Here is a 26,026-nt window from a genome sequence, read left to right as displayed (position 1 = left end):
AGCATGCTGATATCCCCATACATAGTGTGATCTTGTCACTAAATCTTCCTGATTAAAAGGATTCGAGTCAGTAAGAGGACTGGACTGTATAACAGAGAGCTCTCTTATCACATCAGTTGGGCACAGGGCTTTTTTTCAGTCCAATAAAGCAATAAAACAAGGTTTTTACTGCCTTATTTCTGTGGAGGTCATGGGTTTTGGTACTTTCCATGACAAAAAAAAAAAAGAAGTTTAATATGTTGCACCGTGTTGAGATTTCTGGAGGAAGCAAACTGCAAGCAGAACCACAGTGTGGATGGGTGGATGGATGGATGCAGCATTTAAAAGGCACATTGGTGAAAATAAATAAATAAATAAAGCTATTCATCATTGTTGATTCGCCCTCCCTCCCTTTGAAGTGAGCTATCAAATCCTCATTTCAGTCTCACCACAAACCTTTGGTAAGATGCCAGTAATGCCTAACTAAAAATGATTCTCCATGTGTGTATTTTTGACTACTCTATCAGCAGCAGGAATTTGTTAATTGAATTAGTTTGCGTCAAGGAAAAGTAAAAAACTCACACACCTCACATGAAAAACACTTGACGTGTTTTTCTCCTTGGGTAATTATTCCGTTCAAATAGCATATATTTCTCTCCAGGCAGAGTGCTTGGGCTGAATGGATGCTGCCACTGCATAATGGTCCTCAGACGTTTGTTTCCTAGGCAACGTGGGGAGGGCATTTGGAGAGGGAGGTATAAAAACACTGGCAGCTGCTCTCTGAGTCTTACTCTGAGGTAAATGCACTCGCTGTCAACACACGGAGAGCCTCTGAGAACTTGCCGCACACTTTCTCTCCCTATTTGTCACATCCTCCCTCGGCTCACTTGAAGGCTCGGCTCAACAAGTAGCCGTTCAAGAATGATGCGACCCAAAGATTTACGCCAGGGCTCTGGCACCAAGACCTTCCTAGACGCCATGCATGGTGGTAAAGTCCACCTGGCGCGCTTCATCCTGGACGCCTTGGACGGACGCATCATCAACTCCAAGACAGAAAACAGCCGCACCCCGCTCATGTACGCCGTCTGCCTGCAAGACCCTGGGACCAGGGCCAAGTTCACCCGTCTGCTGCTGGAGAAAGGGGCGGATGTCAACTGCCAGGATGAGGATGGTCGCACGGCTCTGAGCAATGCCTGCGAGATGGGTCACCTGGACGTGGTTAAGCTTCTAGTGCAGTTCAATGCTGACCCGGACGTCTCTGACGCCTGGGGTAACAGCGCTCTGATGTATGCTGCCTTTTCTGGGCACAGCCAGGTTGTTGAGTTCCTGGTCCGGGCTTTCAAAAGAATGGGACTGAGGCTGGACAGAACCAACCATGCTGGTCACTCAGCCATCGAAGTGGCTAACTTCTTTGGACACAAGCAGTGCGTGCAGATTCTGAACTTTCCTTGCAGGAGGGGTGTTAGCACAGATGATCCCCTTGCTGACTCGGGTACCATCGGTGCAGCAGAGTGCCGGCTGCCCAACAGGCTCCCCAGGCACGTTCTGGAGAGGTTCTCCAAGCAGGTGAAAAACAATGAAGACCAATTGCCCGGGGTGTTTCAGAGACAGCCGAAGATCGGAGACAGCAGCGGGATATGGAACCGCTTCAGATGTCCCAGGAGCCAGTCTCAAGAGGACAGTCATCGCCACAGCTGGGCTCTGCCTCCTCAGATAGAGAAAAGCCAGATCGAGGGGGATCACAGCGTTCTTTTCACCGCCAAACAACTGCAAAACTGTCAGCTTAGAGACCTCAGAGGGGCTAAAACACTGAACTCTCTGCCTGAGCCAAGCCAGAAAGATGTCAGCCGAGACCCTGGACTCCAAGAGGAAACACCCGTAACTTTTCCTCCCTGGGGGAAAGCGAAGTCGTTCAACATGGACCTCCTGAGCAGCAGAAAGCAGTCCTATCAGGGTGATGTGTGTGACATGAGTCTGTCAGCCAGCAAATTAAAGAGAGCCTCGCTTCAGGATGAGAGATGTCTGATAGACAAGATGGAATGTCAAGGGAACACCCGGGGCCTGACAAACGATGCTGACAAAACTGTCTCCATGCCAAAACCTCTTTTAAGCGGCAAGAGTCAGCCCGTGAGAGCACTCGAGGAGAATGTCAAATCACAGAAAGAAGAGGCTAATGACACAGCCCCATCCAGCAGAAGAGAGCAGCAGAAGCGAGGGAGCCTCGGCCCAATCGGCAGACACAACAAACTGCTGTTTGCCAGAGGGGAGCTGGAGTCAGGGAAGATCCCGAGCCATACGCCGGGGCTCATGGGTCTTGGGACCAGGCTGCTGCGTCGATTCACCGCGCCGGAGTTCATGAGAATGGTTATAGACTGTTCGGCGGGCTCCGCGAACGGCAGAGGGAGGATGTCCCGCTCCGAAACCTTCCCCCTCTCTCACACACACCAGCAGGTCAACAGCCAGCCGAGCGTCGACAGCATCAGCGGAGTGAAGTGTGAGTTTGAAAGCTGCTCGTCTCAGTCCGCCCTCGAAGAATAAGGACAATGTCTAGTGACAGAAATGGCTGGTGGGCAAATTTTTACAGCACTTAAAATTCTGACAGCGCAGTTTGACTGCCTGACAAATATATTCTATTTACTAGGAGAAACAATAATCCTCTGCTTATGTTGCAGTTTAATAGTTTTTTTCAATGTTTATCAATAAAAAAAAATGAGGGTTTTAAAGCTAATTGTTCAGTTGCATACAATTTTGCTATTCTATATTTGAGCTCATTTATAAAATCAACATGATATCCATCTGTGAGCTACCGGATACAACTATTTTTTTTTCACATATATAAAATTTATATTGTATGGATTTCAATGTATTTGATATTGCTTCTGTGTTTATAAGAAACATTGTATGTATTTTGCTCAAAGATATTCAGTAAGCGTGCAATGTATGTTTCAGACTGAATACCTAATAAAAACCAGCTGTTCAACCCATAATTCATGCATGCTCGTGTGTAAAGGAGGTCTGAGAGGAGGTCATGAGAGGTCTGATTCAATATGCATCGTTTATTGATTTATACAAAATTAAAATGTGTAATCCTCTTTTCATGAATGATCCACACAGAGATAGAAATACATGAAACATGTCAACATGTGTCAGCCCGTGTCCGAATACAAAGACTATGTGCAAAGTGTTTCTCAGCAGGTAGACATCCTGCAGCATCACATGCCAGGCCTGTGTGCTTTATCTAGGCAAACAAATGCAAATACAGTCATACACACCTTGATGAGGAGCGACACGCACGACTTGTGGTTCTTAAAAAGTCTGTCACAATACAAAGAGGGCCGAGATGTCGCCTCACACACATCCATGTGCCCATGTGCTCGAACACACACACGCAAACACACACACACACGCAAACACACACACGCACACACACACATGCACACGTACATACAACTATACACTCACATTTTCAGTAAAGAAAAGTAAAATTTTTAATTCATCTCATATAATTTACTGCAGGTAATCAGCAGGAATGTGGACCTAATATTCAGTATCTTTTATTTACATTATTAATTTATCTGCTTATGTTTCAAGTCCGTACTTAATAATAAAACCTTATTTGCGACTTCACATCATACAAACGACCCACAACACCTTTTGGAAAGAAAGAATAAATATGAAAAAGAGGAACATGGTACTGGTGATTTTCCAATAGCCCAAGTGTAGCAGCTGGGCTTTCATCCACCCATTTATTATGCTAATAAAGGAGAATTGTCTTTCACATCCCAGTTTGGTACATATTCAAGCATTCACATCAGGCCAGGTGTGCCTCCGTTTGGCCATGCAAAGAGTCTACTGTCAGTGTTTGTGGAGTGTACTGACCGGGTTGTTGTCCAGTGTCCAAAACAGGGAGTGTGAGTGTGCAGAGGTACCTTCTTTAATAATGTCACAATGAGCTACTGTAGTCCGAGCCTAACACCAGCTCTATAAGCTTTACACGGCTGGTAATAATGCCCACTATGAACACTATAAAGAATCTTTAGAGTAGCGCGTGTTCATTACATATAGTTACATGGAATATAGATTTTTGCTATCAGCTGATATGCACCATGTAGTGTTGTGTTGAATCCCACTGAATGTCACAGGAGGCCAATCTGTAATCGGACTGAGCCGAGTTGAGAGGTGAAGAACTGCATGCTGCCTTTAACTCACTCCTAAAGTGCTTCTCTCATGCCCGAGACCATGCGGTGTCCGTCAAGCCAGACTTGCCGTCCTGCAACCATCACTCCGGCAGCAACACGCTGTCTTTCTGGGTCTGCTTCTCTGCAGCTGATCGCCCGCAGGCTTTGGGTGCTACTAGAGGAGTCGGACCCCGGTGCTTGTCATCGTCCGAGGCCTGGACAGGTCAGACTGAAGGTGGGTGTTGGGGAGCGGGTGCACCCCGTGGTCAGCAACGGGACATGCGCTTGCGGTACTGCTCCACCAGTGGGACCAGGCACTGAGGTGAGCCGCTCTGCAGCAGGAAGGGGTGCTCCAGCAGGTCGGTGGCGCTGGACCGCTCTAGGGGGTCCCGAGTCAGCATACGGTCCAGGAAGTCTTTTAGGACTGGGGAGACCTGGACCACAGAGCATTAGGTGCACATTAAGTATAATTATTATGGAAGTAAAGTAACAAGTTGCAGTGGAATATATTAGAAACATTGTCTTATTCTTTTTCTATTTTTTAGAAACTTGAAGTCATAACACTCAAGATGGCATCTGTTTGACAACCATGCTAGCAACCCTGTGAAATTTTTCCTGGGAGCAGTGTTGTGTTGAGCTAAATACAAATGTCAATAATTGTTAAAAAAAAAACAAAAAAAACAAAAAAACAAAACATTCTTTTAAGGTTGTCAAAAGTATCAATACCTCTTTACAATAAGATTTACAATAAGATTTTTAACACAAGACTGCACAGATAGTAACATTATTACTGTTGGTATGTGCTCAGTGACTCAGCGCTGTGTACAGGTTGTTAATTTTGAAAATGAGAAGCAGAACATTTTTTGAAGATTTTGTGAATTGTTGTGAATTACATGAAGTTAAATAAATATTTTGTGTTATTGAGTGTATCATTCAAATAACTTGGTGTTAACTTTCCCTGTTCCTTTAACCCCAAAGGGAGCCTACTCAGATTTTGTATCACATTTAGATAATGTCAGTGGTTGAAACAGTTTACCAATGGAAACAATGTCCAACATATTTCATGCTATTAATAATAAACCCATAATTGATTGTTAAGGTAGCCGATCATTAACTAAAGAAACTGCTTTAAGTTTGCATCCAAGTATGTGGGAATGTCACTTGTGTATTTAGTCAGAAAGTATTGAACAAAGCAAAAGCCTGACCTGATGATGGTGCTAGAGGAATACGGTTCATCCAGCGGGTGGCATGAACGTCTGTTACAAAGTTTATAGCAATCCTGCCAGTAGTTGTTCACATATTTCAGTCTGGATCGAGCTGGTGAGCTAAAACACCTACACTGCCATCTGTAGCGTCACATTGCTAACATGGATAAATACACATATCACCTTTTAAAGAACAAACTGTGTCCATCTGTTTCTCGTACCTGGCTGACATTTCGTACACTTGGTGCTGGCTCATCCCTCAGTCTCTTCATCGCTGCTACAGGGGTTTCACTGAAGTAAGGGGGCTCTCCATCCACCATCTCCACCACCATGATTCCCATCGACCAGACATCCACCTGGAGCACCATCAAACGGTCAAATTACAGTGTGTGACAGATCCTAAGGTACAGATTGCCACCGTTGGCATTTACGCTATGTGAGAGTGACCACCGCTGCTACTCAGCGTGGCGTGCATGTGAATTCGCGCCTCCTCACCTCAGTGCCATATGGTGATTTGGAGATGACCTCAGGTGCCATCCAATAGGGTGTCCCCACGAGTGACTTCCTCTTAGGGATGTCTTTGCTGATCTGAGCACAGAAGCCAAAGTCTGAAAGCTTGACCTGCGGGGGAAGAGAGAACACTTGTATCACTGAGAAAGAAACAAAGAAATAAAGCGAGAAACAAAGAAAGGAAACATATCATACCCGTCCGTCTAAAGTGAGCAGTATAGAGTCGCTCTTGATGTCCCTGTGGATGACTCCCTGTGAATGAAGATAGGCCAGGGCTTGCAGAACAGCTTCACACACTGTGGCAATCTGCTCCTCACTCAGCCTGCAGGACACGCACACAATTACACACAAACACACAAACAGATTTTTACATTAACATTTCACACTTTTCCATTACTAGTTGCAACAGATCAAAAGCCGAGAAAGCTGAAATTCAATGATTCACCATTAAAGGCAACGGTAGGGAGTGCAAGGTTCAGAAAAACAACTCCCACACAGCAGAATGACCCACAGAATATGCTCAGTCCTCTGCAATGTTTAATATTACTATGATATTTTACAAATGCAACATAAAGCAACAGCTAGCAAGGTCAGTGTACCACAAACAAGGGTAACGGTAGGTAACTCTTACCTAACAGTTGGCTGAATTATCCCACACATGATTCTCATCACATCGAAAAACTGTATTAGATAACCACAGCTTCTTAATTCAGACAGACTTCAAAGGGGCTAAATAAAAAAATATTGAGCCAGGAAAAGCAGAAGATGCAAAGGGACTCTTATTCTTGATTGCTCTGTCAATACGCTGATTATCTTAGTTTTTGACGAACAGTGGCTGTGACAGCTGGCTCCTTCTATATGTCATCCAGCTTGACAGAAATTGTTTCATCCCTTCGAGTCAAGAGATCTGACCTTGAGGTCATCCCATGGAGATCGAGCCAGCCATCTGTTAATAATGTAAAATACATTGACAGCTAAAAAACAAACACACCCCGGCAACATCCATCTCCTTCCTGCCCGTCGATATGTTTCCCTTATTTTTTATGTTTGGCCCCTGGACAACGTGACAGCATCGGTAAATCAAATTCTCAACCAAAATCGACTCCCCGCATGGTATCCAAACATGCATATATTTGATTATGTGATTGAATTATTACTTTTCCCCAGAGAAGAGCAGCTGAATGACAGTCTTTGTGGGTCTTTTCGAGCTGTTGGTATCAACACTGATCACTCAGCAGTCGATACCACACCACCCCCTTGTGGATGATTTACGTTATCATACTTAAAGATGATATCATAACTAAACAGAGTGCACTGACGCAGATTTCACAAGAGGGAACGAGATGATTTGGTGGATCCTGCTCGTACCTGGTTTCGGACACGATGTTGGTCAGCGCTCCACCCTGCAAGTACTCCATGATGACCCACAGCTCCTCCTCCACCAGGGCTGACTTGAACATCTCCACCACGTTCCTGTGCTGATAGTCCCTCATGATGACCACCTGCAGCACAAAACGTTCACAATGCACCAGCGTATTTGTTAAGGGATGTTACCAACAACGCCACATTTGGGTTTTCGGACACTGAAAGAGTTCTCAAGCAATTCAGTGGTGCAATAAAGCTAGGGAGAGACTGTTTCAAAGAGGAATCGATGCTGCACAGGCCAAGACATCCTGACTTTTACTTCTTTAATATGGATCATGCTCTGACTACGCAACTCAATAGTGTCTTTGATTACAGATCCTGCTTGGTAAACACCCACCTCTTTCAGTGTCTCCAAGCCAAAGCCAAGATAACCCTCCAGAGCCACAGAAGATGTTATACAACTGTTTTTACAGGCTGAGCAGCACTCCCAATGATGAGCAAAACTAATTTCCTGTGCAAAATCAAAACAGTGCCCCCTTGGAAAATTATCAGTTGATCCTGGTGTATATCCCATATATGGGGCTAATATGACTCACTTTTATAGGTCATGCTGACGTTGCACATGCCGCCTCTGCTGTAAAGATTCTTGGAAACAGGTACTCGTGCAATACTTTGAATTAACCATTACTGCAGCTTTATATTAATCAAATCAAATTCTTGTCTCCAAGTCTGACCCAGACCTTTGGTCATAAATCTGGACATAGGTGCATCCATTTAAAAACTGCAGAGGGATCTAATGTAGATCAAGGGCAACTTTCTGGCTGGACCAAACCACGCTAGATATTCCATGTTTGTGTACATGTGTGAAATGATATCCTCCAAGGAAACTCTTACTTTCTGTGTTTGTTTTCAGTTGGACTCTGAGACAATAATTTGAAATTTTTAATACAGAAATCCTGTTTATTTGGAAAGCTGTAGGACGCTTGTGTAGCTTGCCCAGATCAATATATGATGCTTACTGTGAGACCCAGTTTCACAAAGGTCATACTTTTGAAAAAGTAAAAACATTGTGCTAAAATATTACATCAGTAAAAGTGAAAGTCATTAGACGAAATCAATAGTTAAGTCTTAAAATACTTCATATTAAGAGCTTAAATATCGAAGGTAATTTCCTAGAAATAAATGTTCTTCAAGTAAAAGTAAAGTATTTATATATTGTCATGGTCTGAGTTTTTGGTTTACTTATTTCCCGTTTTGTTTTGTAGTTCTCTCCACATACGTCATGTTTTGCTTTTCACTTCCTTCCTTTTCTTGCTTTTTCCCCCCATCACCTATGATTCATTTGTTTATTAGTCCCTGTCTATTTAAGCCTGTGTTTCTCTTTCTCTTACACTTTTTCAGTTCATCTGTTCTGTTTCCCCATGTCAGTCCTGTTGCTCCTGTGCTCTTTGTCTTCCTGCCTGGGTTCCCGGTGCTTCTTTGGTTTGTATCTTTTTATCTTTTGTATACTTAACTCTCAGATTTGTCCCTGCCTGATTCTTATGATTTTGTTGCCTTTTGTATTTGCATTTTGTGTTTTTATATTTTGTAGCTTGGACTTTGGACGATTGGTGTCTGCTTCTGTTGTTATCTGCTGGCCAATACAATAAATTAATTTTAAAATGCACAACAATACAATGTACTTACATTCAATTCCATCACTGAACATATCCAAATTTTTGGGAAATACGCCAGGTTGAAATAAAACCAAATTAAACTTTAAATTTCAGAACTAAAAAATGGCAAGACTTAGGTTTCCTTAGATTTGTTGCTGTAAACATGCATGCATAACTTTTGTGTTGCATTTTTTTATGGGAATTGCTTTGTGCCAAGCTGGATACTCTACCTCATTAAAGAGCAACTCTCTCCTCTGCTGCCGCCGCAGGTCCATCATCTTCACCGCCACCTGCCTGCCACTGTGCTTCTCCGTAGCGATACACACCACCCCCGTCGAGCCCTCCCCAATCTTTACAAAGTTCTCCAGGTAAGACCGCGGATCGCCTTTGTCCACCACCATCTGCAGCGCCGCCTTGAACTGTTCGTGAGTGACTTTGGGTGGGTCTGGCGGTGGTCTGGGCGAAGGATGCTGTGGGGGTCTGAAGGCAGGGGAGCAGGTGCCTGGAGGGCTGGTGGCGAGCGAGCCTGTAGGGGAGGGTCGAGGTTGGGAAGGGCTGTCCTGGCGAGGGTAGGGAGGATTCGGGCATCCGGAGTGTCTGAGGAAGGGGTCGGGCCCGTTTGGCCTCAGTCCCATGTTGGGAGACAGGCCCAGCGTGTAGCTAGCTGACGAGCGAACAGTGCGCTGGGGTCTGATGCCGCCCACAAGAGGACTGCTGTTGCCAGTGGGCAGGAAGCCGGAGTGGTACCTCACTGCCGACTCCGCCTGCAAGATAAGAGTAAATGGGTGAGTAACATTAAGGGAGAGAGCTGAGAGAGAGTTGGCCGCTTGCCTGGGGTCCGAGACCTGCGTTAAAAGTGAATGTAAATCAAGTCCTTCACTCCCACTCTGCATCCACTTCACCTGATACGACCCATGTAGGGATGTTGCTATATGGACCCAAGTGTCTCACTAAGATCTTGCCAAACACACCGTTTCTCAACTTTAACAACCCCACTGGCACTTTAAACACACATTTCATATTTAATGTTAGAGTTACATAAAACACCCAACCCCAACTTTAATCACCTTTAGTGTAAAAGTCAGTCGATATGCAGCCTCGCTGAAGTTTCCACTACCTCAGCAGGAAAATGATCCCCTATCAATTCCTGACAAAAATCTTGTATTTAATGGATTCAGAGCTCATGCAAAAGCATGCCGTGCACTAATAAGATGATGTACATGATGCTAGCAGAAGTATGCATATATTGTGTCTCCTGCGAATGATGCATAATGAAACTGCACACTGTAGTGCCAGGCTTACTTTCAGGTCATAGGAGGAGAATGGCCGCCCGGGGCTATTCTGTGGGTGCATGTACATCGGAGGGTTGGGCCGGAGTTCCGCGGTGACTGTCATCTGATCTCCATGAGGCTGCTGTATAGTCATTGCTGGGCTGTAAAAGCAAGCTATAGGTCTCTGACTTGGAGGCATTCCCCTGGGCAGCTGGAAATCTCGCTTCCATATCACTCTCTCCTGAGGGCTGCCCACCTCACCACTCATATAAGCCCCGTGACTTAGCATCGGGATGTTCTGGGACTGGGGCGGTTGCGATGGTCCCTCCGGGGAGGTGATGCCGACTTCATAGGTGGACTTGGCTTTTGGCAGGATCCCATTGGGCTGCAGAGTGATGCTCTTCTTCATGCCCAAGTAGGGCGTGTTGGTCTCGCTGTGGATGTTCCGGGTTCTGTCCCTCCAGTCGTCTTGACCCGCATCGTCCTCGTCCTCGTCGTCCTGCGTCAGGCCTTCGTACTGGTAAGGGTCTCCCTCATTCACCTCCCCCAGCCTTCCCAAAGACTGCGCCCTCTTCCTGGCTGAGGGGCTGCTCTTCCTCAAAGAGTTGGAGCTGGTCACAGACAGACGGCTCATGTCATTGATCATGGCTGTGATGTAGTCTCCGTGACCGATCATGCTCCCACGCACAATGGTCTGAAAAAGGAGGAAGCGTTCATCACTGTGTGCATGCCACGATCACATTATAGAAGGATTTCAGAGTGAAAGGAATAATGAGGGTGACATAACCATTGCTCAGAGGCGAGTTAAATTTAGACTTGAGAATCTGTAAAGGACATCTTTGTCATTCCTCAAAGACAGTGACTTAAATCATTTCCCTTGTGGCCTATTTTGACAATGCACTGACAAATATACCAAATGTTTCAAGAGGCACACTACAAATATAGAGCCTCTGCAACTATTAATATGTTACGATTATCAGACACTTAAGTTAACTGTTCCAATGACCTTTCAGATGGTATGCATCAAGGCATTAGAAAAACAAAGGCTGAAACGTGCCCTGACAGAAAATGATCAAACTTATGATCCTATTATAGCCAGAATATTGTTACTGTAGTAACAGACTGCATGGTGGCTCATTAGTCCCTCTCAGGGTAGAGTCATGTTCAGTTCACAGCCAGTCAACAGCCTCTCCTGTTTCCCTGGTTCGGTGCCATTACATCTGCACAGGGGGTAGAGGTCAGATGACACTCCATCTACTGTAGCACCTCTGAGAGAGGACAGAATGACAAGTGATAATGGCCTTGGTGAGGCATGCCATTTTAAAGAGTTTGAAACATATATGTATATATATATATATATATATATATATATATATATATTCCCCAGAATCAATTCACAAATTCCTCCCTTTGTGTTCAAATCAGAGCAATAATCTGAAGCAGCCTTTTGCATTTGGAAGATGACAGTCATCTTGATGACACTATTGAAACCACAAGCCCTGTAAAGCATCTGTAGAAATTCTCATTCTCGTACAGGATTAAATAAAGCTCTGGCTTGTTTGTATTTCTTTAAACTGATCACAAATGTCTCTGGTAGCGCTAAGCCCAGGATGTAGCGAAATAATCACCGATAGTGACAAATCTGGTGGGACAACAGGGCATATTTCAGGGCAAAACAACACTTTGATAACTCGTTAGCTATGGTTAGCATTCAACCACTTCCCAGCTAACATAATCACTTGACTATATCCAGTATGTTTCACCTCCAGGCTTAAAAAAAAAAAACAAAAAAAAGTGTCCGAGATGTGTTGGACTCTAGCTAGCAAAATGCTGACATGATGGCTCTCATATTGATCAGCACAAATCACATCAGCACATTAATGAAATGTTGGTGTTTTTCTCAATTTTCTTTCCTGTAGGGTCAAACACAGCCTCGACAGTGCACTCAGTGAGGCGTGGATATCCTTAGATTTGCAGCCTTTATCACTCACTGGCATTTCCTTTGCTGTACCTGCACTTTTTATCCCTTCTGCTTGACATCTGTGGGAAGGCACCATGGACTGTTATTAATTGCCTGTGTGGAGTAATAAATCTTGTGGCCCCTCTGAGCATTCAACATTGTACAGTCAGTGTACACAGCAGGGTCATTAGCCAAGCCCCATGATAGATAAGAAAGCAAAAAGACGGGGGAGGGGTGCAGGCCTTCCTTTCACCACGTCATCAGAGGATTATGGCATTTTCTGAGACAGCAGAATCCCTCTGCAGCACTGAGGGACTCTTCTGCATCAATAAAACTAGTAGCATATGTTTATGCATAAGCCTCTCTGAGATTAAAAAGCTAAATATGAGAAGGAAAACTCATCACAATAGCTTAATGAGGATCTTGTTGAATGGTGATGGTGATCAGCTCAAAGTGAGGTCAATGGATCAATAGAGTTCAGTGGAAGGTGGGGTGTACCTTCTTTGGCCTCAGCTCCACTTCGGTGATCCTGGAAGGGTCCACCATTGGCTTTGGCCTGCGCAGGTTCTCTATCAGGCTTTGCCATTGTGTCGGCAGGCCCACGAAGCAGCCGTGCTTGGCGTCGAAGGAGGTGTGGACACGATGTTCAAAGTTCTTTGGCGCTGATATCTCAGGCCTCTTCTTTTTCTTCTTGCGAAACATCCTCAAGTCCACGAGGGCGACAGCTTGGCCTCTTCAAAATGTCCCTGTAGAGAAAAGCATTGAGCCTTTTAATAAACTGCACTCAAATTACACACAGCACATGTTCAAGTAACTGTAATCTTGTCATTTAAATATAAGCAAATCTCCTGCTGCGGTGATCAAAAAGATGTTCTCCGACCAGGTGTATTCAAATTTAATCTGACAACAGATGATCCCTCCACGTGGGAGAAAGTGTTCAAACAGCTCATCTAAAAAGCTGTTCCATGTCTGGGATGTGTGTGTGTGTGTCCCACGCTGCCGTGCTGGCTGTCACGAGCTTGTGCCTGTGAGAATGGCTCCAAGGAGAGTGGATGGATTTGTAAGCACATGTGTAATGAAGGATATCTGGTCAATTAAGGCTTATTCATTCTCTGTGCCATTTTACTGATGAGCACGCGGCCGTGCTGGCCAGCACCCACAGGCTTTCAGTGCATTAGCAGGACAAGGAGTACAACACACAGACACGCACTCATGCACACACACATCCACACAAACACAAATATATTGTGGCAGGATATCCTTCATGAACCCTTCATACCCCGTCCTAATTAGTAGCTTGTGTGCCCTTGATTGCAGAGAGAGCTAACCACTTAATCCGTGGGTGGATGGTCCTGAATTCGAGCCACTAACTCGGGTCAACCATATGTTAAGCTTCACATTTTTTTAAGTGTAGGGACAAAATTAAATACAATTTATACATGTTATTTCCTCAGCTGCACAGCTGTACTAGGAGATAATCACTCAAATGTAAGTCCCATGATTAGTATTAATACTGTTTCCTGTAGCTCACGGAATGGAGGACGTTCCAGCTAGCCATGCTAGCAGCCAGGCTCAGGGGATTGCAAGTGCTGGTCTTTTGGTTGTTTCATGACAGGACACGAGAGGAGACGACAAGTGATGTAATAAGCTGTACTCGATGACATGGAATAAACATGGCTGCCGCCATGCATATTTCATGCCAGTGGTCTGGTAAATCATGCACAGCAAAGTGCTTAGAATATGAGGGATGTTGGAGAACAGTACACATCTACTGCATCTGTAAAGTCATCCGTGGTGTAAGTGCGGCTGCAGCTTTGAGCAAAGGTTTTGCTTTTTTTTTTTTTTTTGCTCGTGATGGCGATGTCGGGCAGTCGGTTCAAGTCCAGACGGAAAAATCTTGATGACCATCGTCATAGCTGTAACTACTTAGCTGATTCCTATTGTGATATGCTGCCCCCTGTTTGTTCTGGGTATGAATTGTACAGCCGGCCAATTCTTACATACTGCACCTTTAAGTGTTTAAGTACTTTTAACTTTAATATCAACAAGCACTGTACATCAAGTGGCTGCCTGTAGTTGAATGCGCCCTGCCTGCTACTAACGCTTCAGTTCAAAGCACCACTGTGCCTTCGTACAGCCTCACATAGCCACTGGCCTGATGTATGTGACCAGTGCAGAGGCCTGCAAGATGCCCCCTAGAATATCAGATACAATCTCCCATCATGCACTGTGAAATGGTGGGAGTTGAGTAAATGAGTTTTGCAGTCGCCCGCAGCACAGCAGGGTGATCACGCTGGCAGCCTCTCCTCTCCCCACCTCCGTCCTCAGATCAGCATGGCTCTAATCGGCGTCGGCGACACCTGTTACGAGGTGCTACATCATTGACAACCCCACGCCACCCCCCCGCCCCCCACCACCGCATCACCAGAAGGTAGCAGGAGGTCAGGCCCACTGGTCACATCAGCTAAAATCCGCCTCATTACAGGAAGGCGGGTTAAGGACGACAGAGAAGGGGGGAAGGGGGGTGTGTCGCCCTCCAAGGATAATTCAATCACATGGCTAATATGCTAAGTGTTGCATAAGCGCATCACTCTGTGCTCTCCCTATGTACATAATGTGGTGCTGGGAAGGACTTTAATTCTATCTGACAGGGACATTATGGTGTGAGGGCTCTCAGGAGGGGGGAACAGGAGCTGGGGCCAAGATTACAGTCAGACCCGGACATATCAGAGAGACAGGGACCCAGTTTCCTTCCCTAAGACACTGAAAGGCTTTTAACCACCAAATGTGGCTGCTTTTTGGATGACCAACGCCTGAGAAAACAGAGGAGGGCTATCTATGTTTTTTTTTCTTCTTTTCTTTCTTTTTCAGCTTCCTAAGAGACTGTCCGCTTATATAGCTTGGTTTGGATGTGCAGATGTTGGCATCGCCTGAACAAATATTTACTCATGTATCTTTTTACAAGCAGATCAATCAATATTTACTCATGAGTCAAATGCAAACTGCTACAGTCCTCTGCTGCCAGCAATAACAGGGCGATTCAGGCGCAAATAGGATGGCATTTCTGTGGGACTTTATCAAGATTCCTCCGAGAGCAGAGCATATCACAGCATTCATTATTCATTCTCGAACACGGTTCCCCCTTTGAAGACTCAAACTAGCCACTGTTAATATTAAAGGCACAAACACACACAAACACTTGGTTGATTCACGCCAGGGCAAAATCAAATATACAGCTGATGCAATCATTGAGTTACGAGCTTTGATCACATGCAACTGGCCTTACACTGACCTCTCCGACTCCACCAAGCTTCTGACTGTCTTGATAACAATATGCTATTGAATTCCAAGACCCCCTCGCATAATACGTATGCGTGGAGCTGAACTTGCACTGCACATAATCAGGCTTTCTGGTCACATCCCCCCCGTAAACTGCAGGGACTTGACCCTATGCCTCAGTGGCTTGTCTTGAATCTATCAAAGTGCTGAGGCAAAACTAAGCCCGCCGCTGTCAGGGAATATGAAGAGCCGAAAAAAGGATGAGGTCACTTCGAAATTGTGCTACATTAGGTGTTATTTCTACAACTGTGGGTAGGAGCAAAAAAAAAAAAAAATTAAACAGATCCAAGCGTGCGACCGGCAAACCCACAAATCACGTCACCGGGACATAAAAATCTCACTCACCGAAAATCACATGAGCATAAAGCTGTTTGTGGCAAGTCGGCTTGTGAAGTCTGACTCAACAAAAAACAAACAAACAAAAAAAAGACGATGGAGCGTGCAAATTGTGTAAAACATGCATCCCATTTTCTCTGCAAGAATCCACACTTAATCGCAGCGACGCTCCAGCCTTACCCCCCGCACAGCTGAGCAGAGAGTCTTCACCTGGGTCTCTCACGCCACGCAGAAATGCAACCAGGCAATCCATATGTTTTCCACCTACAACATTACAGAAGAGGAGAGGGCATGCTCGAATTCCTGTCATGTTCAGATCACCCCGAGCAGGAGTTGTGGATGAGTGGGAGGAGATCAGCAGATAGGAGAGATATTGGATTTGCTCGATGTTAGCGCTCCGAGCTCTGTTGAATGATTTTTTTTTTTCCTGTTTGCCCTGATTTCTGCCTCTATCTTTTTGTGTTGGCATGCATGCAGAAATGTAGTTAGAGCGCAGGTGACTGTGCTCGCAGGATTAGTATGGTGTTCAGTCCTTCACTGATCTAATTTTAGGACACATCATGCACAACTTTCATGAAATTTTGTATGACATTCATAGTCCCCAGAAGATGAATTTAGAGACCATCTTAGGCCACTTACAATATTGACATTTCTACAATGCTTGTTGATATTACATATCACATTGGATATTACATTGATAATACATATTTAGGCATGAGTTTTGTAGCAGGAGGTGGAGGGTATGTTGGTGGAATGGGAAGGCCGCTTAGACAGTGACTGTATTTCAAGACTGTATTTCAACAATTGTTTTGTCATTTGTCATTTTTGTGTCAAACCACTAGATATTTTTCAGGAGACCCTGGGAAGATTTCCAATGTGTTTTTTGGTGACAAAAACCAGATATTTTTGGCAGGAAGTCAGGACATTTCCAGCCGTGTTTGTGGCGACAAAAGCAGGTATATAAAATCAAAACATGATGTTTTCCTAACCCTAAGTGTTTTATGTGCCCAGACCTAACAGAAGCTTGAGCACAGATTTGACCCAACATGAAACTGAAACCTAAAGAAATGTTAACTGTCAACAGAAAGATATGTTAAGTGTCAACATATCTGTGGTTTGTGGAACTGTACACTGTCAACATTTATTTTGGTCACTGGGTTATTGGTGATCACCAGCCTTTTCTGCTATTTAGCATTCTAACATGCTAAACTATGATGAATATTATAATTGTTATTGTGTGCATGTTAGCATGCTGGTGTTAGCGTTTAGCTCTAAGCACCACTGTGCCTTATGGGGCTAATGTGTAGGATTTAGTTGCATCTCATGTTGAGTTTCAACCTACTGAACACGTCTCCCTTTACACACCCCTATGGTGGCAGCTTAAAACACAAAAAACGTAGTTTGTTGTGTTTGGTTTGTCCATTCAGGGCTACTGTAGAAGCATGGACTCTGTGGGATGTGACCTGCTCCCTCTCTAGGTTCAAAAGGCTCATTCTAAAGAAATGAAAACACAATTCTTAGTTTCAGTGACGATGAAAACATACTTATGAATATGAAATTCCATGTCTGCCCCTAAGTCTCCCTCAACCCTGCACACTGGATGTTTAAGAAAAGTCTCGCTGAGCTGTTAGCATAGCTGAATGCTCTTATTCTTGTTCATTGATTTACAGGTTAAATTATAATTAAAATTGATTCACAAAATAATAGAATTGAACTATTCCCTTTCAGCTGACATTGCCCTGATAATAACTGATGACAGCCTCACAGAGCCATAAGCCACATTGGCTTGTTTAAAAATGTAGCAGAATGCTTAGAATTTCGGGAGGCTTAGGAGCAAAAAGAAAAGTACAGGGTGAAGATGCGTGCCATTTCTTTCCAAAGTGGTCATACAACTTTCTCAGTCCTCGATGTATTTGTATCGCTAATAAAAGCTCCACTCAGGGGTAAGGACACAATGTGGAGCACATGCAAGGGCATGTTAGGGTGAATGTTGTGGACTAGTTTCTGGAGAAGAAGTGAAGTATCAGGCCAAGTAAAGGTGCAGAGAGCGTGCAAATGACACTAAAAAAAGACAAGGCAAATCATATTCAGTGAAACAGCCAATTATGTCCATATTCTGCGTTTACACTGAGTCTGTAAAATAGGACATTAAGCGTGGATGACCCACATTTTAACAGAAGACTTCATTGATGTTGACATATCTTGGGGTATTTAAAATGTCACGTAACTCGCAGCGATGCGTCATGTGTAAAACCTCCCCTCAAACCTTTTTATCAAGCGGTGCAAGTCAGATGTCGCCGCAATTCTGAGAAAGTAAAAAAAAAATGAGAGAGCTTGTCTGTCACTTTCTCATGTGCTGAATGAGTAAGAAAGGGCCCCGGGATCCAGAGCAAATATGGCGAAACGTGATGTCCGTGCCCAACAATGTGGGCTGTCAGTTCTTCAAGGGCAAACATCTGCGCAGGAGTGCACATCAGTCCCGTGTTAATATTGACAGGAGGAAACAAGAAAATGAGAGGTCGAGACGGCGGGAGGAGAAAAGAGCGGGGGAGGAGAGGGGGAGTCTGGACACTCAGATGTAGTGACAGAAAAAGAGATGGAGAAGATGAAGGGGAGGAAAGCGAGAGCACGGACAGAGGAAAGTATAAGGACAGATATCAAAAGTGTCAGCGCCCCAAAAATTAGTGTTCACATGTCTGAATATGTTCTGTTGTAAAAGATGTAACCTCTTTCCCCCATCATCTTGAGCGGCTCTGTTCGCAGTAAACAAGCGAAGGGGATTTGAGGACATCAGCGCAAGCACATACATCATTCCGTCACCTGACATAATGGCGCTGATTCTCCCAGATGGGGAAATGGACAAGAAAAGCAGTTTGTTCCTGCCCTGAAGTGACAACTGTGGACATAAATGCACAGTAAAAGCAATAGTCTCTATCTCCTCCTAACACCTTCACATAATGACATTGTAAAAGGCAACACTTCTAGCGTCCCGGGGCTTTTATGGGATGTTCTATTGATGCTGACACATCACAAGGAAAAACACACTCCTAACTCAGGAAGTATGCAGTGTAACAATATGCATACTAAAGGCTGGAGTCAGGAGAGTAGGGAAATGCAGCACTGACCGACACTCTGTTTAATTAAAGATCCTCTTGGCTCTCACAAGTGCTTTGAACAATTTGACGCTGTGCTGATAGAGACATATGATCAGCCTGGACCAATGGTACGAGCCCAACTCTTCTCTCTTGGGTCTAATTTATTGATGCGCCGGGCCCTGGTGCAAGCTTTACTGTACGCTCATGTGCTTATGAAAGCTTTGATTTATATTTTTTTTAGCCCAGGCCTCAGCGTGTCTCTCCCAGGGACAAAGCGCCAACCATTTTTAACCTCAGCTTCCTTCACAGTATCAATCTGCACCGACTCTGCTGCCCTCCTCTGTCACCCGGCATGGGTGCTGTTCCAGCCCAGAGAGGGGAATCATGGCACGCTGTCCCAATTTGGACTCAGAGCCTGTTTTAATCCTTAGTGCTTGACGTCTCGTGGCCGGTGGCAACGCTAAGCTGGTAATGCACGCTGTCCTTCGCTGACATGAACATGACACGAGCATTCCTGAAAACAATCACAAAAACGGCGGGGGGCACATGAAAATGATGTGCCACCTTCACTTGCGTGCTGCGTTTGAGGTCCCCTATCACTTCCTGTCCTGTCAGCGTCCCGAGTACATGCACAAGGGTTTGTGCTGCCAGTTTGTGTTGAGTGCGAGAGCAAGATGGGCAACGCAAGACGGCCTTAAAAAAGGAAAAGGACGACTTTGGAAGACGCGCATATCGTCCTCAGTGGAGCAGATGTCCAGCTGTGTGTGTGTCTGTGTGTCTGTGTGTGCGTGCATGCACCAAAGAGACCTTCTCTGTCACCTCCTCTACCCTTTCTCTCCTCCTGCTTGAATATCAATGAGTAACTTGAGACACAAACACATGGTAGTTTAAGAATCGCCTCACTGACATCATCGTCATACCCCCGATCATCATCGCGCTTCTGGTCGATCTGATCTTAAGCGCTGATCCCTTACGGCCTGATAACACAAGGTGCACAGCTCTTAAGCAGCTGCATGAATGTTGTGACTGTGCCAGTGTAAAATGAGTGCTAAAACTAAAATCCATACACTTCTTTAACACGCCTAAGCTCGAATTGATTTGGGATTTCAGCCTCTATCAGTGAGACTAATAGAGAGACAGTACAGACCTGTTTTCACCAACACAGGGCAGATCACTTGCGTCTTAATGTTTAAAATTCAGAATCAAACAGATTACAGTTCAAACATCGCCTCCCACGCGTTATGCAAGCGCTCATACAACAGGTTCTCCAATGATTACATTCACCGAGTAAATGTTGTTACAAAAATATGTCACATGTCGGTCTCCTCTCCTCTCCTGTGACTGTTTTTTCCAACAGCATCCCTTCACTGAAGTGTGTAGCAGCTCCAGTCCTCACACACTGGTAGGACCGGAGAGATCACCTGAGAACTCAAGCCTACACACACACACTAGTATACACAAATGGTACGGACGGGAAGCTTCTGTCCACAGTGCCCGTAGCAAGTGGCACAGTCTGTGTTTGTCAGGTGGGATCCGTCTGGAAGACCGTTTTAGAGATTGTTGCATCCTTTTTTTTTTTTTTTCCCGTGAAATAGAGGTTGGGGGCAGGAGCAGGGAGAGAGATGGGGGGTTGTGGGGATTTTGAGAAGGAGGGGTGAGCAGAAGGTGAAGGCTCCATCACTGAATACATCCAGAAACCCTCACTGTCTTCCCTTTTTCTCTCGCTTTTCAACCCCCACATCAGCACCAGGCTGCACTGCATTCCGCTCACAGCCGCTCCACCTCCTTCTTCTTCTCCATCCACCACGACTGATGCCTACCGATGGCACACACACTAGCATGCTCTTTATCAATGACGTTAAGCCTCTTTTCCTGTCCCCCTCCACCCCCCACCCCCTCCTCTTTACCCCAATCTCCCTGCTATGGAGCGAGGAAACGGGGCTCTGGGGGGATAAATCACTGTTAGAAGAAGGGAGAGGGAAAAAAAAATCAGTCATCCCCCTTACCTTGCTGTCCAGTGAAGAGGAGAGCCTCTCTCCACCAGGAAGGATTGGAAGCCAGAGTGCGCACACACACACACACACACACGCGCGCTCACATACACTATTATCTGCCGCTCACTCACATTCACACACACGCATGCACTCACACACGGACATGCACGCTCCCCCTCTCGTACACACAGCGACGAGGAGGGCTGGCTCTCAAGCGAACGCACACTGCAGGCTGCCGCTTGCCTGGGAAAGCCTGATGCGTTCCTCCCTCCAGGCAGAAGCACACACTGCCATCTCAAAGGCTCTTTGTTGGGGCTGATTCATCGCCGGCTCCGTGGCAGAGTGCTGGTCGGTGTAGCGGTGCCTGATCCTGGGGACACAGGGTGAACCGTGCAAAGGAGGGACAAAGCCATGAAGAGGAAAGGCAGCATCCAGGAGGAGAGACTATCACGGCCCCATACAGCTCCTTCCATCCCCCCCTCTCCTTCTCCCTCTCCTGCTCTGGCTCACTGTCTCTCTCTCTCTCTCTCGCTCGCTCTCACACACACACTCCCTCCCACCTCTCTCTCTCTCTCTCTCTCTCTCTCTCTTTATCACTTCCCTCCTTCTCCTCCTCCCACTCCCTCATTGGGCTGCAAATGAATTGATAGCAGTGAGTGTATGTGTGTGTGCGTGTGTGTGTTTAAGCTGGTTTCCAGTGACTGTAAGAAGAGGAGAGGCTCCCATACACCTCATCACCTGGGATACCTTTCATCTACCCCGCCCTCTATCTCTCCCTCTGTTCTCCTTTGCACCTAATGTGGGTGACATGAGAACACGAGGGCGCTGCGTTCGCCCAGCGTGCTGCTGTTCAGTCAAATGCATTATCCATGGAATGACGGGGTCAGGGACGGCAGATGGCGGGAGGGGTCGCCGTGCTTGTATGCGTGCGTAAAGACGGGGTGCAATCCTCATCCCCACAATCTGTTTGCGAGTCCGCTGTGACCCAAAAATGGCCACAAGAAACTGAAGTTTGCAACACTGCGTCCTCATTATGTGACTGAAACATTCCCCTCTCTTTTCACCACAATCATTTCCTGAATAATTCATACTGCAGCTAAGACCAGACACAAAGAAGGAAAATGTATTAGGGTCAAGTCGTGCGGAAATGGCTCGCAGAGTGAGTCAGATTTAGGGCACACATGTAGCGCATGGCGTTCTGATATGAGACACGCAACGGCACTACTAGCAGGCTTAAATAATGATGTCCCTCCTTACACATCAAATAAAGTCAAGTGAAAAAGACTCCTCTGAGGGCAATCTGCATAATAATGACAGATTTCCCTGTTGGGGGTATAGCACACTTGCCCCCTCTCGACCACTCTTACTTGTCAGCATTATTGTCACAGATATTTATTGGCTTGGCTACATTTTACGGCCTCGCATGACTTAGTTTCTTGATTTCCTTTGAGCTGTGAACAGCAATAAACGGCCTTGTAATAGGTGTCTTCATGTGAAAAAACTGGTAGTCATCACCAAAAGTCTCCTGTTTACTCAGGCAATCCAATGGGCCGTTTGTACTCACACTCAAATTGCTTTGTGGCCAGTATGAAGGGAAGCTGTCGGGGTCAAGAGGTTGATTAATGTAACATTTCTGTCTTTATGGCAGAGTTTACTGAGCCTGAGCAGTTTTTCTCTGCAGAACAGCAAATGCATGATATTTTATATGGAGGGTAAACTTTGCCAAAAAGAAGAGCATCTCTTGTTTCTATTAGCCTTACAACTATATTTTCTTATTATATCAACTGCAATGCTGCAATGATGACTTTATTTCAAAATTAAATACATTTTATTGATGACTGAGTTTATTACAAAAATATGAACTTGTATCTATTTATTAAGTTTTTGTAATCTATCTATTTGAAATTAAATTTTATTTTAAAAAGTCAATATGTTGACTTTGTCATTATTATTAGTCTAGTCCTCAAAGTACTTTGAATAAATTAGGGTAAAAAAAAATCTGATTTTGATCTGAAGACTAAATAAAACTGTACTTATGTGCCTGATTTTAGAGTGTATAATGACAGTTTTATGCGTAAAAAAATAAATGCAACAGTAGCCAAATAATTACAAGGAAGTCCTTTACAAATTGTGTATTTAAGGACATGTTATATTCATATTTTCTTCTTTTGTTAGTATAATAATGATTATATCAATATCAATTATGAATAATTGATTTTTTTTTCAAACACATCACTATGGAAAGACTGAGTTACTGAGTAACTAATGCTGACTATGATTGCCCTTAGCTCATGAAGGACTAAAAGGGTTTATTCAAATGCATTTGTCAGCTTTACTGTCAGACTTAATGATCTTGCTTAAGCATCTCCTTAACAACATTGACCCCCCATTTGGATAAATAGTGGGAAAATAGCCTGTAATGTAAAAGAGGGCTTACAGTGAAAAAAGAAGTATTAAACCACTATGTCATTAAAATGAAAGCCCAGGGGCCACATAAGTGATACTGCCTTAATTGTTTGCATTTCAATTCAGTCTATTGTTTCTGTTGAATCTGTGAGGATTACACCAGGGGTTACCAGGGTTCAACCTATACAGCTAAAGCAAATGTAATTTCTTGTGAAAATCCATTGACATTTACAGATGACCTATAAATCCATTTTAATTCTGTAGCAGTAAGACAACTAACGCTTTTTCATTCTCGCGCTTGCTCACCGATAATGTTATATGTACGTAAACCTGTTTCTGCCCAGAAAAGACAAGAAAACAGATCACAAGTCAAATTAAAAACAAAAACCCTCAAGGTACTGTAAGTCACAATTATGAGGTAATATGTCACAACTATGACTTATTAAGTCATAATCATGTGATGGAAAGTATCAAATATTGATAAAAACACAAACATGGGGTGGTAACATCTGGATCACATGGTAATACCAGTCCCCTCCGAATAGGGCAACGCATTGGCTTTACGTAGCGCTGTGGTCCAGGGGGAACACTGTTTTGATTTACTGTGTACTTGCTGTATTGAAATGACAATATAGGCCATCTACAGTCATAATGTTGACCTACTATATCAACATTTCTGACAATCAGAACTATATATATAAAAAAGACTTTGTAAATGAAGTTTAGAATTGACTGACCCACTCCACATGTGTTACAAGCATAAATAAGTAGCAGTAAATCAAGTGAAAGATGCTTTGTGGCTGCACTTGAACAAGACAACCTTTTGTCACTGTTAACCTTCTCTGTCGTCACTTTTAAACGTCATTATAAATCGATCACACAGTACAGCTGTTAAGCATATTATGAGCCGCGATCAAATATCATACTTGTTTAGTTGTCCGACAACAGAAAACAGATTTTTTGTTAGTTTGTTCTTTTGAATCTGTTTGGGTGAAACATGGTGGAATTTTGCCGTTACGGACATGGCAGATTAGCATAGGAATTAGGATCACAGACAAACTACAAATGAATAATATGTGTGTGCAGGTCATAGTGGTGATGTAAGAATAGAGTTTAGGCGACACACGTTACAGAGTTCTCGTTCCTGACTGGATGAGGTGGGCAGGGATGCAAGAAGATCTATTTTCTATTTTACTGCATGAGTGAGGCGAGGGGAGACCATACAGTCCGCACATAATGACAGTGATTACTGTTGGAATATAGAGATATTCAAAACTTATTTAAATTTGTTTTTTTAAATACACTATTTACAGCAGCTTTAAGAACTGCAAAGCTTCAACAGAAAAAGTGAGAGTCAACATTATGAAATAGTAGATGTTTTTTATTAGTAAACTCAGAAATTTTGCATCTAGTTTCATTTCATTTGCTCTAATGAGCTTCCATACTCCCCCCGCAGAAATTGGTCTCATGATGTGATGGTGCATTTTGGAAATTCCCCCCCCCCCCCTCCTCCTTCTTGCCTGGCCAGCCAAGAGCAGTTCACCTCGATATGAAATACTTCAGAGCGAGGCAACAGAGACTTGGGGAAGATGACTTTCTGTGAACTGGTGCATGCAAGTAAACACGGTAAAAATAGGTTAAGAGCTCCGGCCTGAAACATGGCCCACACAGAGCGTCTGAGTGTTCTTGTCCATCAGAGCAACGGTGCTGGACAAAAAGCTCTTCTCTGAGGGGCCCTGTCCAAAGCGCATTAAGGAAAAGGTAGCCTGCTTCCACCATCTGTCCGCTGCAGTAAGAGAAAGCTATGGATTTTCTGTCTGAGGCGCTATCGGAGTCACTAGCCGCTCGCTTCCGCCGGGATGAGCTTTTAATAAGTCCGTGCCAAACAGCGCGCCGTGGAGGACGCATTACGATGTGGTTATGCTGTGTTATTATGAAAGGGGAGTGCGACGTGTTGCCTATCGTTTATCACTGTATTCCAGCCGCTCTCTCGGTGCTAAGCCTAACACTCAAAGCAGGGACAGTTTGGGAACTCACCAGTTGAGGGGATCTCGGCTGACAGTGTCATATCTCCAGTATGAGATTACAGTGCGCTCCTCCAGTGGCTCCACGCTGCACCGCGGCACGTCGGGAGAGTGACCTCTTGGGGATGACCGAGGTTTGTGCTGGCCGCCACTGCTGCAAAGGCTGGATTTCACTTGCTAATGAGCCCAGCCACCTATCTCCCAGCCATTCATCACCGCCTGCCCCGGCGAGCTGCCTGCGTGTGAAGTACATCCCATCATCACTGTAGATTAGGTTCACTCCCACCACTCCAGTCAGCGGGCTCCTGGGTAACCTCTCCTTGGACAATGATTAACATGTGGGCCAGCTGAATGCATGATTTGCTGCTGAATATGTTATGCCTGGTGGTTAAGTGTTGGGATTCTTTTTTTCTTTCTTTTTTTTTAAAAAAAAGCACAAGAATAAACTTCAGCGAGGGACTTAAATTAAGTCACTTCATTAGAATAAGGATCATAATGATGGCATTTATGACCACTTAATGCAGATTGTTCCTACTGTTTTGTTTTGTTTTTTTTTACTCATGCCCGCTCTTAATATTGCAGCAGCAGATTGCAGTCAACACTAAATTGTTCTAGGGCCCCATTAGTAATACAAATATCATTACCATACTTTCCCCTTGCATGCCCCCTGCTGACAGTGCATTACTAGAATCTCCCTCAGCCTAAAACA

The 26,026-nt window shown here is 44.6% G+C and overlaps 2 protein-coding genes across 6 annotated transcripts; one reads left to right on the top strand and one right to left on the bottom strand.

Annotated features, from left to right (window-relative positions):
• Window positions 1-727: 727 nt before the first annotated feature.
• On the top strand, window positions 728-2,959 carry LOC119004426 (inversin-A). The gene has a single exon (XM_037071329.1). The coding sequence runs from the start codon at window positions 901-903 to the stop codon at window positions 2,515-2,517; it is 1,617 nt and encodes a 538-aa protein (XP_036927224.1). The 5' UTR covers window positions 728-900; the 3' UTR covers window positions 2,518-2,959.
• Window positions 2,960-3,015: 56 nt separating this feature from the next.
• On the bottom strand, window positions 3,016-25,933 carry LOC119004425 (serine/threonine-protein kinase PAK 6). 5 transcript variants are annotated; one of them, XM_037071324.1, is made up of 10 exons: window positions 20,900-21,359; window positions 15,979-16,062; window positions 12,622-12,869; window positions 10,195-10,857; window positions 9,123-9,656; window positions 7,241-7,374; window positions 6,068-6,194; window positions 5,858-5,983; window positions 5,584-5,718; window positions 4,424-4,591 (listed from the first exon to the last, which is right to left on the bottom strand). In XM_037071324.1, exons 3-10 carry the CDS (start codon window positions 12,823-12,825, stop codon window positions 4,424-4,426), a joined length of 2,091 nt encoding a protein of 696 aa, XP_036927219.1. In that variant the 5' UTR covers window positions 12,826-12,869; window positions 15,979-16,062; window positions 20,900-21,359. The 5 variants fall into 5 exon arrangements, with proteins under 5 accessions (XP_036927223.1, XP_036927219.1, XP_036927222.1 ...); XM_037071327.1 differs by lacking the exons at window positions 15,979-16,062; window positions 20,900-21,359 and adding an exon at window positions 25,331-25,933; XM_037071323.1 differs by lacking the exon at window positions 15,979-16,062.
• Between the last annotated feature and the right edge of the window lie 93 nt (window positions 25,934-26,026).

The sequence above is a fragment of the Acanthopagrus latus genome, chromosome 16 (assembly GCF_904848185.1).
Source record: "Acanthopagrus latus isolate v.2019 chromosome 16, fAcaLat1.1, whole genome shotgun sequence".
Lineage (NCBI taxonomy): Eukaryota > Metazoa > Chordata > Actinopteri > Spariformes > Sparidae > Acanthopagrus > Acanthopagrus latus.
This window is presented reverse-complemented; position numbering and strand designations above follow the sequence as displayed.

What these genes read in the sequence shown, in the direction of transcription:
- LOC119004426 (XM_037071329.1), top strand. Translation starts at nt 901, where the DNA reads ATGATGCGACCCAAAGATTTACGCCAGGGCTCTGGCACCAAGACCTTC.
- LOC119004425 (XM_037071327.1), bottom strand. Translation starts at nt 12,825, where the DNA reads ATGTTTCGCAAGAAGAAAAAGAAGAGGCCTGAGATATCAGCGCCAAAG. An exon ending in TCTCCTCCTATGACCTGAAA is followed by an intron (nt 9,657 to 10,194) that starts GTAAGCCTGGCA and finishes CTTATCTTGCAG; the next exon opens with GCGGAGTCGGCAGTGAGGTA. An exon ending in AATCACCATATGGCACTGAG is followed by an intron (nt 5,719 to 5,857) that starts GTGAGGAGGCGC and finishes ATGGTGCTCCAG; the next exon opens with GTGGATGTCTGGTCGATGGG.